Source organism: Rhineura floridana, chromosome 14, assembly GCF_030035675.1.
Source record: "Rhineura floridana isolate rRhiFlo1 chromosome 14, rRhiFlo1.hap2, whole genome shotgun sequence".
NCBI classification, from domain to species: Eukaryota; Metazoa; Chordata; class Lepidosauria; order Squamata; family Rhineuridae; genus Rhineura; species Rhineura floridana.
This window is the reverse complement of record NC_084493.1, coordinates 19,932,150-19,946,203: the sequence shown is the minus strand read 5'-3', so window position 1 is coordinate 19,946,203 and position 14,054 is coordinate 19,932,150. Positions and strand designations below refer to the sequence as shown.

The following is a 14,054-nucleotide window of genomic DNA, read 5'->3' as shown; positions in this document are numbered from 1 at the left end:
GAAAAAAAAATAAGAAAAGACTGTTTTATATGATGTTAGAATTCAAAATGTTCACACGTTTTAACAATTCACATATATTTAAAATACTGTCTTATTAAGAAACAGAGGAGGATTGTTAGCATACTGGAGTTAGGAAGGGCAGAAAAGTTGTTATCAATGTTCCTAAACAAAACTTTAAGTCAACAAGCTGGACTATATTCATCTGAATTTCTTTAACCCAGCCAATCCTAAGGATTTGGGCTGGATAACAACAAAATTAAATCTGATAGAAAATAAATAAGATGCCCATTAAAAATGAATATAATACATATAACTGCAATCTAGGCCACATCCACACCAGACATTTAGGCCACATTCACACCATAAATTTATTCCACTATTATTCCACTTTAAACTGTGATGGCTTCCCCCAAAGAATCCTGGGAAGTGTACTTGAGAAGGATGCTGAGAGTTGTTAGGAGGCTTCTATTCCCCTCACACAGGTACAATTCCCAGAGTGGTTTAATAGTCCCTCTTCCCAGAGAACTCCAGAGATTGTAGCTCTATGAGGGGAATAGGGGTCTCCTGATAACTCTCAGCACCTTACACAAACTACCGTTCCCAGGATTCTTTGGGGGAAGCCATGCCTGTTTAAAGTGGAATAAATACATTGTATGAATATGGCCTTATTCCACTTTAAACAGTCATGGCTTCCCCCAAAGAATCCTAGGGCATGTAGTCTGTGAAGGGTGCTGAGTATTATTAGGAGCTCCAATGGCCAGAATGGTTTAACAGTCAGCCCCCTTCCCAGAGAATTCTCAGAACTGGGGCTCTGTGAGGGGAATAACCGTCTCCTCTCAGCACCCTTTACAAACTACAATTCCCAGGATCCTTTGGGGAAAGCCATGGCTGTTTAAAGTGGAATAAATATCTGGTGTGGATGTGGCTCTAGATATTAAACCCTTTTCCTGACCGGACATATATGTAAAAAATCTAGTATACCCATTAAAAACTGAGAAGGCAAATTTAAGATGGGGAATCTACGCAGATTCACCTTCTGCAAGCAGAGACAAACCAGTCTGTCAGCTAATATGAATACTCATGTATGCATGTGCTTCACCTGGGACACCATTTTAGTAAAAGCAGGCAGGCCAACTAAGAAGAGTGCAGGGGTCAGATTTAGACATTTGGCAGCATCAAGAAGGCAGGGCAGGAGGGGCCTTGAAGGAGTTGCCCATCAATACTTAGCAGCAAATGGACAGCAAATTGAGCAGTTACATAGGTCACCTGGCCATAGCCTTCTCCACTAGGGCAAGATATATAGTTATTATTTCAAAAAGTGCATCTATAAGTTAGCATATGCAAATCCATGTCCTCTTTTGTGGGAAATAAGTTTCCTCTTTTTAAAAATGACAGAGTCCATTTGGGAAAACAGCCGTTCTTCTCCCAATTTTTTTTTGGGGGGGGGCAGAGAGAGAGAGATTCTTCTTTGCTCCTTCCCCCTTTCTCTACCCTTGCCAATTAATTTTAAGCCTGGACTGACACAACTACAGCTGACATTGAGCAACTAGTTAAAGAACAAAAATGGAAGGGGGAAAAAAGAACACTGCATATTTCATCCATTCTTTGGAAGCTGCATCCAGGAAACATCCCCCAAATTAGACAAGAGTCAAACCAAGCCAGCTTCTTACCCATCACCACAAAAGCCAGGAAGTGATAAACAAATATTAACTTTGGGCCTATTTTCCTTCTGAGGTATCACAAGGAGCTTTAAACCCTAACCAGAAATTCAAGGTAGAAGCTGTTTGAGAAGTGCAATCTTCCAGAGTCCAAAGTTAAGGATTTTTTTTAAAAAAAAATTTGGGTTTTTAAAAAACAAAAAACAAAACTTGTTCCTTAAACCTGCTTTCATTGTGAAGAGAGCCCTGCCTTATAAGAGCACTCCACCCCAGACAGATACTCATCTGATAAAATGGCAAGATTAGCTTCTCCCAGCTACTCCTGTTTAATTACTTCCCTTTACAAAAGCCAATTAATTCCCTTGCTTGCTTCCCTGCCCCATGAAAGATTAACTGCAAGTCATGATGGAGAGAACATTACAGGCAGGCTCACCTAAGGGAGAGGTTTTCAAAGCATCTGCCTTCAGGGGACCTGTGCCACACCAGCTAATCTGCTGGGGAACCCTCAAAAGGCTACTGTAGAATTCCAGCACATTGCATGTGATAGTGGGACACCTTCCCAAATGGGCACCTCGGATCACGAGAATCAGCACAGATGTAATGGTTGAGAGCATTGAGCAAGGAGACCTAGGTTCAAATCCCTACTCAGCCATGCTGAGCCAGACATGAGCTCTCAGTCTAATCTACCTCACAGGGTTGTTGTGATGATAAAGAGGGAAGGGGGGAGCATGTGCATCACCCTGAACTCCTTAGAAGCAGGAAGAGTAACTCCCGATGGATGCAACCATGCGCTGGTAAGTGTTTCCACTAAGCAGTATTTAGAAGCGGTGAGGGTGGCGAAAAAACAGTATTTCGCTGCCACTATTAGGTCATCTCTTTCCCGCCCAGTGGAGCTGTTTAGAGTTGTCCGAGGGTTACTCTATACTAGCCCTCAGGACATGGTAGGGTCATCGATGGTCCGCTGCAATGAGTTCGCTGGACACTTCCAGAATAAGATCTTATGCATCCGCCGGGACTTAGACTCCCAATTTATAGCAGATGATTCGAATGAGGCGTCTGGAGCGCAGTCTTGTCATGTTTTATTGGATGAGTTTCAGTTGGTTCAGCTCGAGGACGTGGACAAGGTGCTTGGACAGGTACGTGCAACCACACTGGTACTAGATCCTTGCCCCTCTTGGCTAATAAAAGCTAGCAGGGATGGAACATCTGGTTGGGCCAGGGAAGTGATAAATGCCTCTTTACGAGAGGGAGTGGTCCCTGGCTGTCTGAAGGAGGCGACAGTAAGACCACTCCTGAAAAAACCTTCCTTGGACCCGGAAAATTTCAACAGCTACAGACCAGTAGCAAATGTTCCATTCCTGGGCAAGATCTTGGAACGAGTGGTTGCTGGCCAGCTCCAGGCGCTATTGGATGAAACTGATTATCTAGATCCGTTTCAATCAGGGTTTCGGCCCGGTTTCGGCACTGAGACAGCCTTGGTCGCCCTGTATGATGACCTATGTCGGGAGAGGGACGGAGGGAGTGTAACTCTGTTGATCCTCCTTGATCTCTCAGCGGCTTTTGATACCATCGACCATGGTATCCTTCTGGAGAGGCTTGGGGAGCTGGGAGTTGGGGGTACTGTTTGGCAGTGGTTCCGCTCCTACTTAGCGGGTCGTCTCCAGAGGGTTGTGCTTGGGGAACATTGCTCGACACCGTGGGCTCTGCAATGTGGAGTCCCGCAGGGTTCGGTTCTGTCTCCCATGCTTTTCAACATCTATATGAAGCCGTTGAGTGCGGTCATCAGGAGCTATGGAGTGCGTTGCCACCAGTACGCTGATGACACGCAGCTCTATTTCTCCTTTTCATCCTCTTCAGGTGAGGCTGTCAATGTGCTGAACTGTTGCCTGGCTGCGATAATGGACTGGATGAGAGCTAACAAACTGAAGCTCAATCCAGACAAGACTGAGATGCTGCTGGTGAACGGCTTCCCTGATCGGATGGTGGATATACACCTGTCCTGGATGGGGTTACACTCCCCCTAAAGGACCGGGTTCGTAGTCTGGGAGTCTTTTTAGATCCTTCCCTGTCACTTGAGGCCCAAGTGGCATCGGTGGCACAGAATGCTTTCTACCAGCTTCGGCTGGTGGCCCAGCTACATCCCTATCTGAGCAGGGAGGACCTAACATCAGTCGTACATGCTCTCGTAACCTCGCGACTGGATTACTGCAATGCGCTCTACGTAGGGCTGCCTTTGAAGACAGTTCGGAAGCTACAGCTTGTCCAAAATGTGGCGGCCAGATTAATAACGGGAACCAGGCGGTCGGAACACATAACACCTGTTCTGGCTCGCTTGCACTGGCTGCCAATATGCTTCCAGGCTAGATTCAAAGTGTTGGTTCTAACATATAAAGCCCTATACGGCGCGGGACCACAATACTTGTCGGAACACCTCTCCCAATATGAACCTGCCCGTACACTACGCTCTACATCGAAGGCCCTCCTCCGAGTTCCGTCTCATAGGGAGGCTCGGAGGGTGGTGACAAGATCTAGGGCTTACCCAGTGGTGGCCCCCGAATTGTGGAACAGTCTCCCCGAAGAGGTGCGTATGGTGCCGACATTGTTGTCCTTTCGGCGCCAGGTTAAAACCTTCCTCTTTGCTATGGCATTTTAATATGTAACTTGTTTTAGTTTTAAATTTTGTTGTAACTGTTTCTGATTTCTTGTTTTTACATATGTTTATGCTGTATTTTATTATGAGATTTTGAGATGTTTTTGTATTTTTATATTTTGTTGTACACCGCCCAGAGAGCTAATGCTAGTCGGGCGGTATAAAAATCTAATAAAATAAATAAATAAATAAATAAAGAGTAACCCTGTAAAGAAATATGGGGAGGGGAGGAGAACCACGGCCATGGGTTTCATGATGATACAGTAAATGCATAAAAAAAAATCTTCACCTGGAGATCTTGTCTGCAACAAAATGAGGCTGTGGAATGACAGATACTAAACAGGTAAAGACAATCACTGCCAGTATTTTAAAAAAGTGCTCCATCGGCTTCCAAACCACACCAACTATATATTACGTCAGCCTTTGCCAGCCTAGTGCCCTCTAGCTATTTGGACTACAACTCCCATCAGACCCAGCCAGCACCTTGTAGACCCAATTTCCTCTGCAACATGCAAGAGTTCAGTGTCAGATATGCAGGGGTTACTCAACAGATAAGGTGAATAATCATAATTTCGGTCATTTTAATAGTTGGATTGGTTTTAACAGAAGAACTGTTTATAGGGTTTTAGAGTGAAAACTTCTTAGCCGATGGTTTTAAAGTTGTTGTTTACTGGGGTTACGACTTTCATTATTTTGGTTTGGGGAATTTTCTTTTATGTGTAATCTCATGTAGCAGAGGGATTTGGCTGCTCACTGTTTTCAAGATGTAATTATGTATTTTAAACTTTGTGTTTGTGATTCCAAATGTCTTTGTAAGTCGACAAAAGGCTCCAGTTTAGGGGCTGTTCAAATCCAGTAAATGATCATATATAATTAATGTGGAAAGGGTCCCCTGGAGCAAGGGTGGGGAACCTTTGGCCCTCCAGATGTTGCTGGACTACAACTCCTCTCAACCCTAGTAAGCATGGCTAATGGCTACGGATGATGGGAGTTGTAGTCCAGCAACATCTGGAGGGCCAAAGGTTCTCCACACCTACCCTGGAGGTAAGAAGTTTGAAAACTACTGTTTGAGGGTACTGTCATGCAACCTTTCATCACATTACCTTCCTGGGAATCAGAGGTGAGGGAGGGAGAGGGAGAAGGAAGCATACACCTTATGTGACTATATAACTTCCTACAGAAGATTCTGCTCAATCTTTGCCTACCTTTCAATGGATGGTAAGGACCTTTTTATTCGAGTTAGGTTTTAATCAGCATGTTGCTGCTTTTAGCTGAACTTCTGAAGTCATTACTTCTTGGTTTATTGTTATTGTTTTAATGCAGGGGTAACCAATATGGGTGTGCCCCTGATGTTGCTGGACTCTACCTCCCATCAGTCCTGGCCAGCACAGCCAAAGGCAGGGATGATGGCAGTTGTAGTCCAATAACTTCTGGAGGGCACCACACTGCCTACTCCTGTTTTAATGAAAGAGTAATTTTATTGAGTTGTTACATTAAAGTCATGTTTGTTTTGTTTTAATGCGGCCCACTTTATTATTTTAAAAGAAAAGCAGAGCTCAAATCTCAAACTAAAGCTGTTTGTAGTAAATGATATAATGATATATTGTAGTACAGATATAAGGTGCATCCTCCTGAATTACTTTTAGAGAAGTGCCCAGTTTCATGTGCCAGTTTCATGGCTAACTGCAAAGTTAAAAGTTACATGAACATTAGCTGCTTAGCGTTTCATTGAGAACAAGGGTGCTTAATCGATGCCACCTAAGTGATTTGGAGGAATAAGAACAGCCACGAACAAAACAAGCCTCTTAAATCATGGCTGTCAGATGGATTGCGGGCACTAGTTTTGCTGTATAATATGATGCTGCTCTGATTTTGTAAGGATCCTTATTTCAAATCTAGTTAAGTGCAAAGGGTCAGCCACCCAGTTTCAAAAACAAGCCCACCTAAAGATTCATCTATCTATAACAACCAACCTGCAATATTTTGCCAATTTCTCCTAACATCTCATCATACTCTCAGCCCAACCAAGAAATAGAACTCAAGATGGAATGTTTGCAGGCCAGATCAGGCTTGGTTCTTAATGGCTGTGGGTGGCATGGGGCAGGAGAGAGCTTTAACTGTTCTCCTCACCATGGTATTCCTGAATGCCTCCTTTTTCTTCCTCCATGAGCACACAGAGAAGTATAGAATAATCGGAAGCCACTGAAAGCCAGTGTGGTATAGCAGTTAGAGTGTTGGACTGGGATCTAGGAGACCAGGGTTCAAATTCCCACTCAGCCATGAAGCTCACTGGGCGACCTTGGGCCAGTCACTGTCTCTCAGCCTAACCTACCTCATAGGGTTGTCATGAGGATAAAATCAGGAGGAGGACCATGTTTGTATGCCACCTTGAGCTCGTTGGAGGAAAGATAGGATATAAATCTAACAATAAAATAAATGAAGCTGCCTTATACAGAGTCAGACCAGCATTTCCTCTAGCTCAGTACATTCTACACTGACTGGCAGCGTCTCTCCAGGGTTTTAGGCAGCCTAAAAATTAAATTATTATTATTATTATTATTCAGACAAGGAGACGCTAAAGATTGAAACTGGGATCTCCTCCATGCCAAGCAGATGCTCTAACCACTGAGCTACAGCCCTTCCCATAGAACACTGCATCTGCAAGCCAAAAGCAGTTTAAGGAACACAGGAAGCTGCCTTATACTGAGTCAGAGCACTGATCCATGACGCTCAGTATTGTCTACATTGACTGGCAGAAGCTCTCTACAGTTTCAGGCAGGAGCCTCTCTCAGCCCTACTTGGAGATGTTGAGGATTGAACTTGGGACCTTCTGCATACAAGGCAGATGCTCTTCCACTGACCTATGGCCCCTCCCCAATTCACAAGCATCAATTCAGGGACAGTGAGACCTGCCCATCACCAGTGGATCACCTGCATTTCATGAGGACACGCTGTATAAGCCCTGCCCATCATAAAGGCAGAAATTTATTATGTGACTTACAGAACATTGTTATAGGAGTGAAGTCAGGCTAGCTTCTTTGCTTTAGGACTTGGGGAAAGGACTTGAACTCTCCATCTCTCTCTCTCACACACACACACACTCCTGATCAAATTTGATAGGCCTTTGGCAAATGTAAAACAAACAGCTACACACCCAGAAATCTGGATTTCCAACAAACAAAAAGTTGTGCAAACGTTTACATTTTATAGAGCAGGGATGGGGAGCCTGTTGCCTTACAGATGTTGCTGGTCTTCAACTCCCATCATCAAAGGAACATCAGGAGTTGCCTTATACTGAATTAGACGCATTGGTCCATCTAGCTCAGTATTGTCTACACTGACTGGCAGCAGCTCTCCAGGATTTCAGGCAGGAAGTCTCTCCCAGCCCTACCTGGAGATGCCAGGGATTGAATTCAGGACCTTCTGCATGCAAGGCAGATGCTCTACCACCGGGCTATGGCCCTTCCCCAAATTGTCCCCGAGCACAGCCCATGATGGGTGGGGCTGATATGAGTTGGAGTCTAACAACATCTGGAGGGCCAAATTGACCACCCTTGTTATAAAGAGGGGGAGATACCCAACCTGGAACAGGGGTCACACTCCTGGGAGCTCCTTACCAACCACTTTTTGCAAAGGAGCCATTAAGCTAAGAATTCTACCACCACCACCAGCGGCAAGTTATTCTGGGCACACCCAATTTTATCACGTCCCACCTAAGCCATTCAACTGAGTCATTATCTTGGTGTCTGCTGTGTGAAAGAGACTGAAGCAGCAAAGAGAGAAGTGCCATAGCTCACCAGCAGAGCATCTGGTTTTCATGCAGAAAGTCCCTGGCTCAGTCCCTGGCATCTCCACACAGGGCTGGAAGTTACCCCAGTGTCTGAAATGCTGGAGAGAGGCTGCCAGACAGTGGGGACAATATTGAACTATACCGCTCAATGGTCTGTCTTACTATAAAGGAGCTACCTGTGCTCAAAGAATGGCAAAATGTGAATTCATGTGCGCTGTAAAGTGCTTGGCCTAAAGACTCTGGATGTTCGACATCTGAAATTATGACTCTCTCTCTCTCTCTCTCTCTCGTGTGTGTGTGTGTGTGTGTGTGTGTGTGTGTGTGTGTGTGTGTGTGTGTGTGTGTGTGTGTGTGTGTGTGTGTGTGAGAGAGAGAGAGAGAGAGAGAGAGAGAGAGAGAGAGAGAGAGAGAGAGAGAGAGAGAGAGAAACTGAGACTAGGTTTCAATTTTTGGGCCAAAAGGAGCTGTTTTAGGTTTCAATTTTTGGGCCAAAAGGAGCTGTTTTATTGTATTTTTTTAAAACAAATACAGGGCAAATATTTCACTCCGCTTCTCTGCTGGAGAAACTCCCTTCCTGTTCAGCAGGAGTCTTCTTCAGGTCACCCAGCAGGAAGCTTGAGAAATGAGAAAGAGATGAGAAGCCCCCTTTGGTGATGTTAGCCACATCAGCACAGCTGGCACAGAAAGTGGTTATTTATTTATCATTGCATTTATATCCCGCCTTTCCTCCATGGAGCTCAAAGTGGTGTACGTGTTTCTCCCCCTCTCCAGTTTATCCTCACAACAACCATGTGAGGGTGGTTAGGCTGAGAGAGAGTGACTGGCCCAAGGTCACCCACTGAGCTTCATGGCTGAGTGGGGATTTGAACCCTGGTCTCCCAGGTCCCAGTCCAACACTCTAACCACTTCGCCACACTGGCTTATGAAGAGTGGCTGCCCATCACAAAACAGGCAAGGCCTCCCTGGTCATTAAAGTCCCCATCTGTCAGTGCCGGGAACAGCAGGTATTTGAGTAAGACGCCGCCACCACCACCACCGGAATTATGAAGCAGGTTTGAGATGCTTAAAGGGAGTGGAGGGGAAGTGGGGGTGGGGATAAGACAAGATTCGCTTCCTCTCTAAGGCAAGCCTTTATCTTCTTAAGAGATGCAAAGCTAGCAGCACCTACAAAGGAAGGAAGCTGGTCTGTCCCTCACCCTCCCCTCCACTAACAGCTCTCCAAACCATCACCACCAAAACCAAGAGAGGGTGTGTCATGCATTTAAGGCATACAGAATTACCATTCATTGGAAAGCTAGCGGGCAGAACTTGAGGCCGCATTCCCTATACCAGAGTTTGTTCTCATGACAAAAGAGGAGTGTCTGTGATGCCTCCAAAGAGGAAAGAACAGGCACAGGAAAGCCCCGTACTGTTGTCAGAAAACTGAGGACAGGTAAAAGGGATCTCTCCTCCCCCTATGCACGATGGAAAGAGACCCATCAGAGATGCACCACGCAGCTGGGCAGGAGGAGGGGAAGGAAGGCGAGGGGCGGCAGTGGGACATCCCCTGCCACATGCATTGTGGAGTGGGGAAGAGAGGCGCCAGCTAGAGATGAACTACAAGGCAGGGGATAGGAACATAGGGAGCTGCCTTATACCAAGTCACACCATTGGTTCATCAAGCTCAGTACTGTCTACACTGGCTGGCAATGGCTCTCCAGGGTTTCAGACTGGGGTCTATCCCACTCCTACCTGGAGATGCCAGGGATTGAATCAGGGGGCTTCTGCACACTCTACCACCGAACCATAGCTCTTCCTCTAAAAACAAATATTAAGTTCTAGTCCTCACTGTTCTGAATAAAGGACTGATCTAAATGAGAAACTGCCTTGCACTCAGAGTCTGACAGCATTGGCCTTTCTAGCTCAGTACTGCGTACACTGACTGGTAGCAGCTCTCTGAGGTTTAGGACAGGAGGCTCTCCCAGTCCTAACTGGGGATGTCACGGATTGAACCAGGGACCTTCTGCCTGCAAGGCAGATGCTCTACCACAGTTCTTCCTCTGAAAACCGAGCAAGACTCTAGTCCTCATTATTCTGATTAAAAGGCTGAAAGGGGAACAGAGGAAGTTGCCACATTCTGGGTCACTCCATTGGCCCATCCAGCTCAGTTGTTTACGCTGATCAGCTGTGCCTCTCCATGGTTTCAGACAGGGGTCTCTCCCACTCCTACCTGGAGATTGAACCTGGGACATTCTGCATGCAAAGCAGATGTTCTACCAGTAAGCTTTCGCCCTTCCCCCAAATGGTTACCATAAGCCTTCATACCAAGGAGCAGAAGGTAAGTCAGGTCTGCCATTGAGAAGGCAAGGGTGGGGGGAGTCCCAAACGGAGGCCCTCACCTGTAGGCTGCCACCGCTCGGTTCTGCAGGTATTTCTGAGCCGTCATGACCCCCACGAAGAGAAAGTTCTTGGCCGGCAGGATCTTGCCTTGGTGCTCCGTGGGGTCCTGACGCCAGAGCAAGGCCCCTCGGGAGTCTTGGTGGAGCAGCCCCCCGCTCGCCTTCACCCGGCACCCTTCCAGGCGGGCCTTCCGCTGGTGTCCCGCTCTCTTCAGCTCTGAGGCTCGAGGGAGGATGAGCCAGGAGGCCAGGACGAAGCCCAGGACCAGACCTAGCAACACACTGAGCCAGGAGCGGCGGCTTCTGCCAGCCATTCCCCAACCCCTGCCTCAGCACACTCAGGGCCCCCCAAAACAGACTGCAGCCCCCTTTCAATGTCAAATCTCCACAGTGGGTCACACACACGCGCACGCACACCCCTTCCTCCTGTCCTTTTGGGCACAACCACCCTGCACACTCTGGCTCCCCCAAGAACAGGCAGCACCCCAAAAGTGGCGGGTGGGGAGGTCTGAGCTCTGAAATCAAAAAGGGGGTTTCCTGTACCCCCTGGCTTGTTGGGACCTCCCTTCCTCTTCCTGGCCTCCAAGCTATTCCAGTCCTCTAGCAATCCTCCGATCTGAGCTTCCAACCCTCCCTTTCCACCTCCGGCACCCCCACTTCCAAACCCCACCAACTCTGCGGGGTGCCACCCTCACTGACCGCTCCCCCTCCCCAACGGCAACCTCACTGCTCTTCCTAAGCCTGGCGCTCGCTTCCTCACAAAGTGCCCTTCCCCCTTGCTTGGAAGGCTCCCGGAAAGAAGGGGGGAAAGGCGCTTCCTTGCCCCCTCCTTCTGTGCTTAGGTCGACCCCCCACCCCCTCCAAAAAATCTCTCTCTCTCTCCTCCCCTTTCCTTCCCGCAACTCCAGCTGGGACACCCCCGCCCCCTCGCTCCTCCGGCTCCGGAGCGCCCCGCGCCCCCGTTGGCTTGCCTTCTCCTCCCCCAGGCCCCTTCTAGCCGGCCAGGCTGGGCTGCCCCGGCGGGGAAGGAAAGCTCAGCCTCTCCGAGAGCGCGGCGGCCATGGGGGACCCTCCTGCTCCGCCTCCTCCAGCGGCGGCTGTGCCGGGGAAGCGCGCTTTGTTCGGACGCCGCCGCCGCCGCGGCTTCTTCTGCTTCCTCCTCCCCCTCCTTTGCGGCCGCTAGCGCTGCCGTGGCTCGCCGCCTGGACGCAGCCCGGGGCCGCCACTTCCTCGCCGGGCGCCCGCTGGCTCCGCTCGGCCTTGCTGCCGCTCTGGCTGCTGCCCGGCCCGGGGATACTGCCCGCGCATCCCCACACAGCTCAGTTCGCCATGGCGCGCCGGGGAGGGGAGGAGGGGCGGGGCGGGGCGGCAGGAGACGAGCGAGCGAGCCCGCCCCTGCCCACAGCCTCCCCGCCTGCCAGCCCCCCAGCCAGCCGGCCAACTCGCCACCGACCGCCGTGCGCGCAAGCAGCTCCAAGGCGCCGCCGCCGTCGTCGCGCGTCCCTCCCGGCCGCAATTCTTGGCCTTCCCCGAGCTTGATCTCTCTCCCTCTTCTCCACGGAGGGCTCCGAGGGAGAAAAGACGGGCGCTTGAGGGGCGGAGGGAAGAGGGAAAGCTGCTGCCAGGGGGCCCCGGAGAGGGAAGACAAGAGAGAGAGAAAACGGGGGGAAAGGTAAAGGGAGAGGAAGAACCGACATTGCGAGTGAATGAGGAATTGCCTTGCTGGGGCAAGGCTGTCTTCCCAGCCTGGCAAGGGGCATGCACAAATCCCCGGCCCAACAAGAAAAATTCGACGGGACCAGCCTTCGCCAACCTGGTGTCCTGTCCAGCGGTTTTGGCTTACAACTCCCGTCAGCCCCAGCTGGAGAGAGCACCAGGTTGGATAAGGCTGGGCTAGCCCACCGGTAGGCTACAAAAATATTTACTTCAATATTCCCTGCCTGGTCGTTCTTGGGGACGATTCTTCCTCACTGCAAGTGAGCAGGGCGTTTACAAGCCATGGCCAGTCCAGCATAGCCGCCCTGCAGACGCCCCTGGAGACGTTAAACGCACACCCCTGCTGTAGAAACCAAGATAGACTGCCTCGAGGCATGAAGGCTCCTTACCCTCTCCACCTCCTAATATGACTAATTGCCAGTGACTTCTCATCACCCATGGGCCTGTGTGCTCTTTTTTCATATGCCAGGAACCAACTAATTCTGAGTACATTTGACTGCAGTGGTGTGTACTTATAGGTAAATTTGTGATCCGCTTACAGATTGTAAATCCAATTGAACTCACTGAGATTCCTCCCACATCTGAAAAATATACATAGGATTGGGCTTCAGGTATGCTTGATGTCCTTGAGGCATAATCTGGACATGTGTGAAATCATTCAACTCACTGCAGTTAAGTATGTTGCAGGGGAGAATGGAGTCTGGGAAGAGTTTATAGTTCAGTTGACAGAGCACATGTTTTGCATGCAGAAGGTCCTTGGTTAGGTAGCAGGCAATGACAAGGTCTCGTCCTGCCTGAGATCCACCTTGGACAGCCTTTGACAGTCTGGAGGCAGAACCAGGATAGATGGACATTGCCACATCTGCACAAAATATTTAAAGCAGCATCATACCACTTTAAACAATCATGGCTTCTTCGAAAGAATCTTGGAAATTGTAGTTTGTTAAGGGTGCAGAGAGTTGTTGGGCAACCCCCTACTACCCTCACAGAGCTACAATGGCCAGAATGGTTTAAACAATCCCTCTTCCCAGGGAACTCAGAATTGTGGCGCTAGGTAGAAAATAGGGGTCTCCTAACACCTGTCTGCACCCATAACCAACTACAATTCTACTGCCGCTCTGGGCTCCTGCTGGGAGGAAGGGAGAGATATAAATCAAATAATAAATACAATTCCCAGGATTCTTTGGGGGAAGCCATGACTGCTTAAAGTGGCATAATGCTCTAAATACATTGCGCAGATGTCTTTTTTCTTTCTTTTTAAAAAAGATGTTTTTAAAGATTTTTGTTGTAATATATTTTAAAGTGTTTTTACGATGCTTTAGAGTTAGTGCTTTTGTTTGCCGTCCTGTGTTCCTACTGGGAAGAAGGGGTGGGATATAAATAGAATAAATAATAAATGCGACCACATAGAAGCAGCTTCCTGTATTCCACTTTTTAACTATTATTTGGAAGGAGAGAAAGGTTTGCTTTTTTAAAAAAAAAGCTCTTTACCAAAGAGACTTTTGATCAAACTGCATTTGTACATCATGTGCTCAGCCAACGGTCACTGGGTTTCTCTCTAATAAAGCCAAACCTTCCCCCTATACTCAGGGCTGACCCAAGACATTTTGCTCCTGGAGACGAAGGATGAGATGGCACCCGCTCCCCCAGTCTGTGTACAAAAAGCCAACCAGACTGGCAGGGGAATCTTATTTTGACCCTGGCAATGGGGCAGCCTCCCTCACCACACCTCTTTGCGGGTGCTGGGCAGGCCACAAGGCACGCACACAGCTCTGTCCGCTCCCTGCTTCTCGCATCTGCCATCCAGGACAGCTGCCTCCCTCTGCCTCATGACAGGGCTGGCCCTGCCTGTACTGGTCCAC

At 48.6% G+C, this 14,054-nt stretch overlaps 1 protein-coding gene across 3 annotated transcripts in view; it reads right to left on the bottom strand.

Annotated features, from left to right (window-relative positions):
- CHSY1 (chondroitin sulfate synthase 1) overlaps positions 1-12,505 on the bottom strand; it is a 118,799-nt gene extending 106,294 nt beyond the window's left edge. The window contains exon 1 of one of the 3 annotated variants that reach the window (XM_061595045.1): positions 12,402-12,505. In XM_061595045.1, coding sequence (XP_061451029.1) covers positions 12,402-12,490 — 89 coding nt within the window. In that variant the 5' untranslated portion in view covers positions 12,491-12,505. Of the gene's footprint in view, positions 1-10,476; positions 11,342-11,447; positions 12,007-12,401 lie in introns of those variants that run through there. The other 2 variants (XM_061595044.1, XM_061595043.1) reach the window with 2 other exon arrangements.
- Between the last annotated feature and the right edge of the window lie 1,549 nt (positions 12,506-14,054).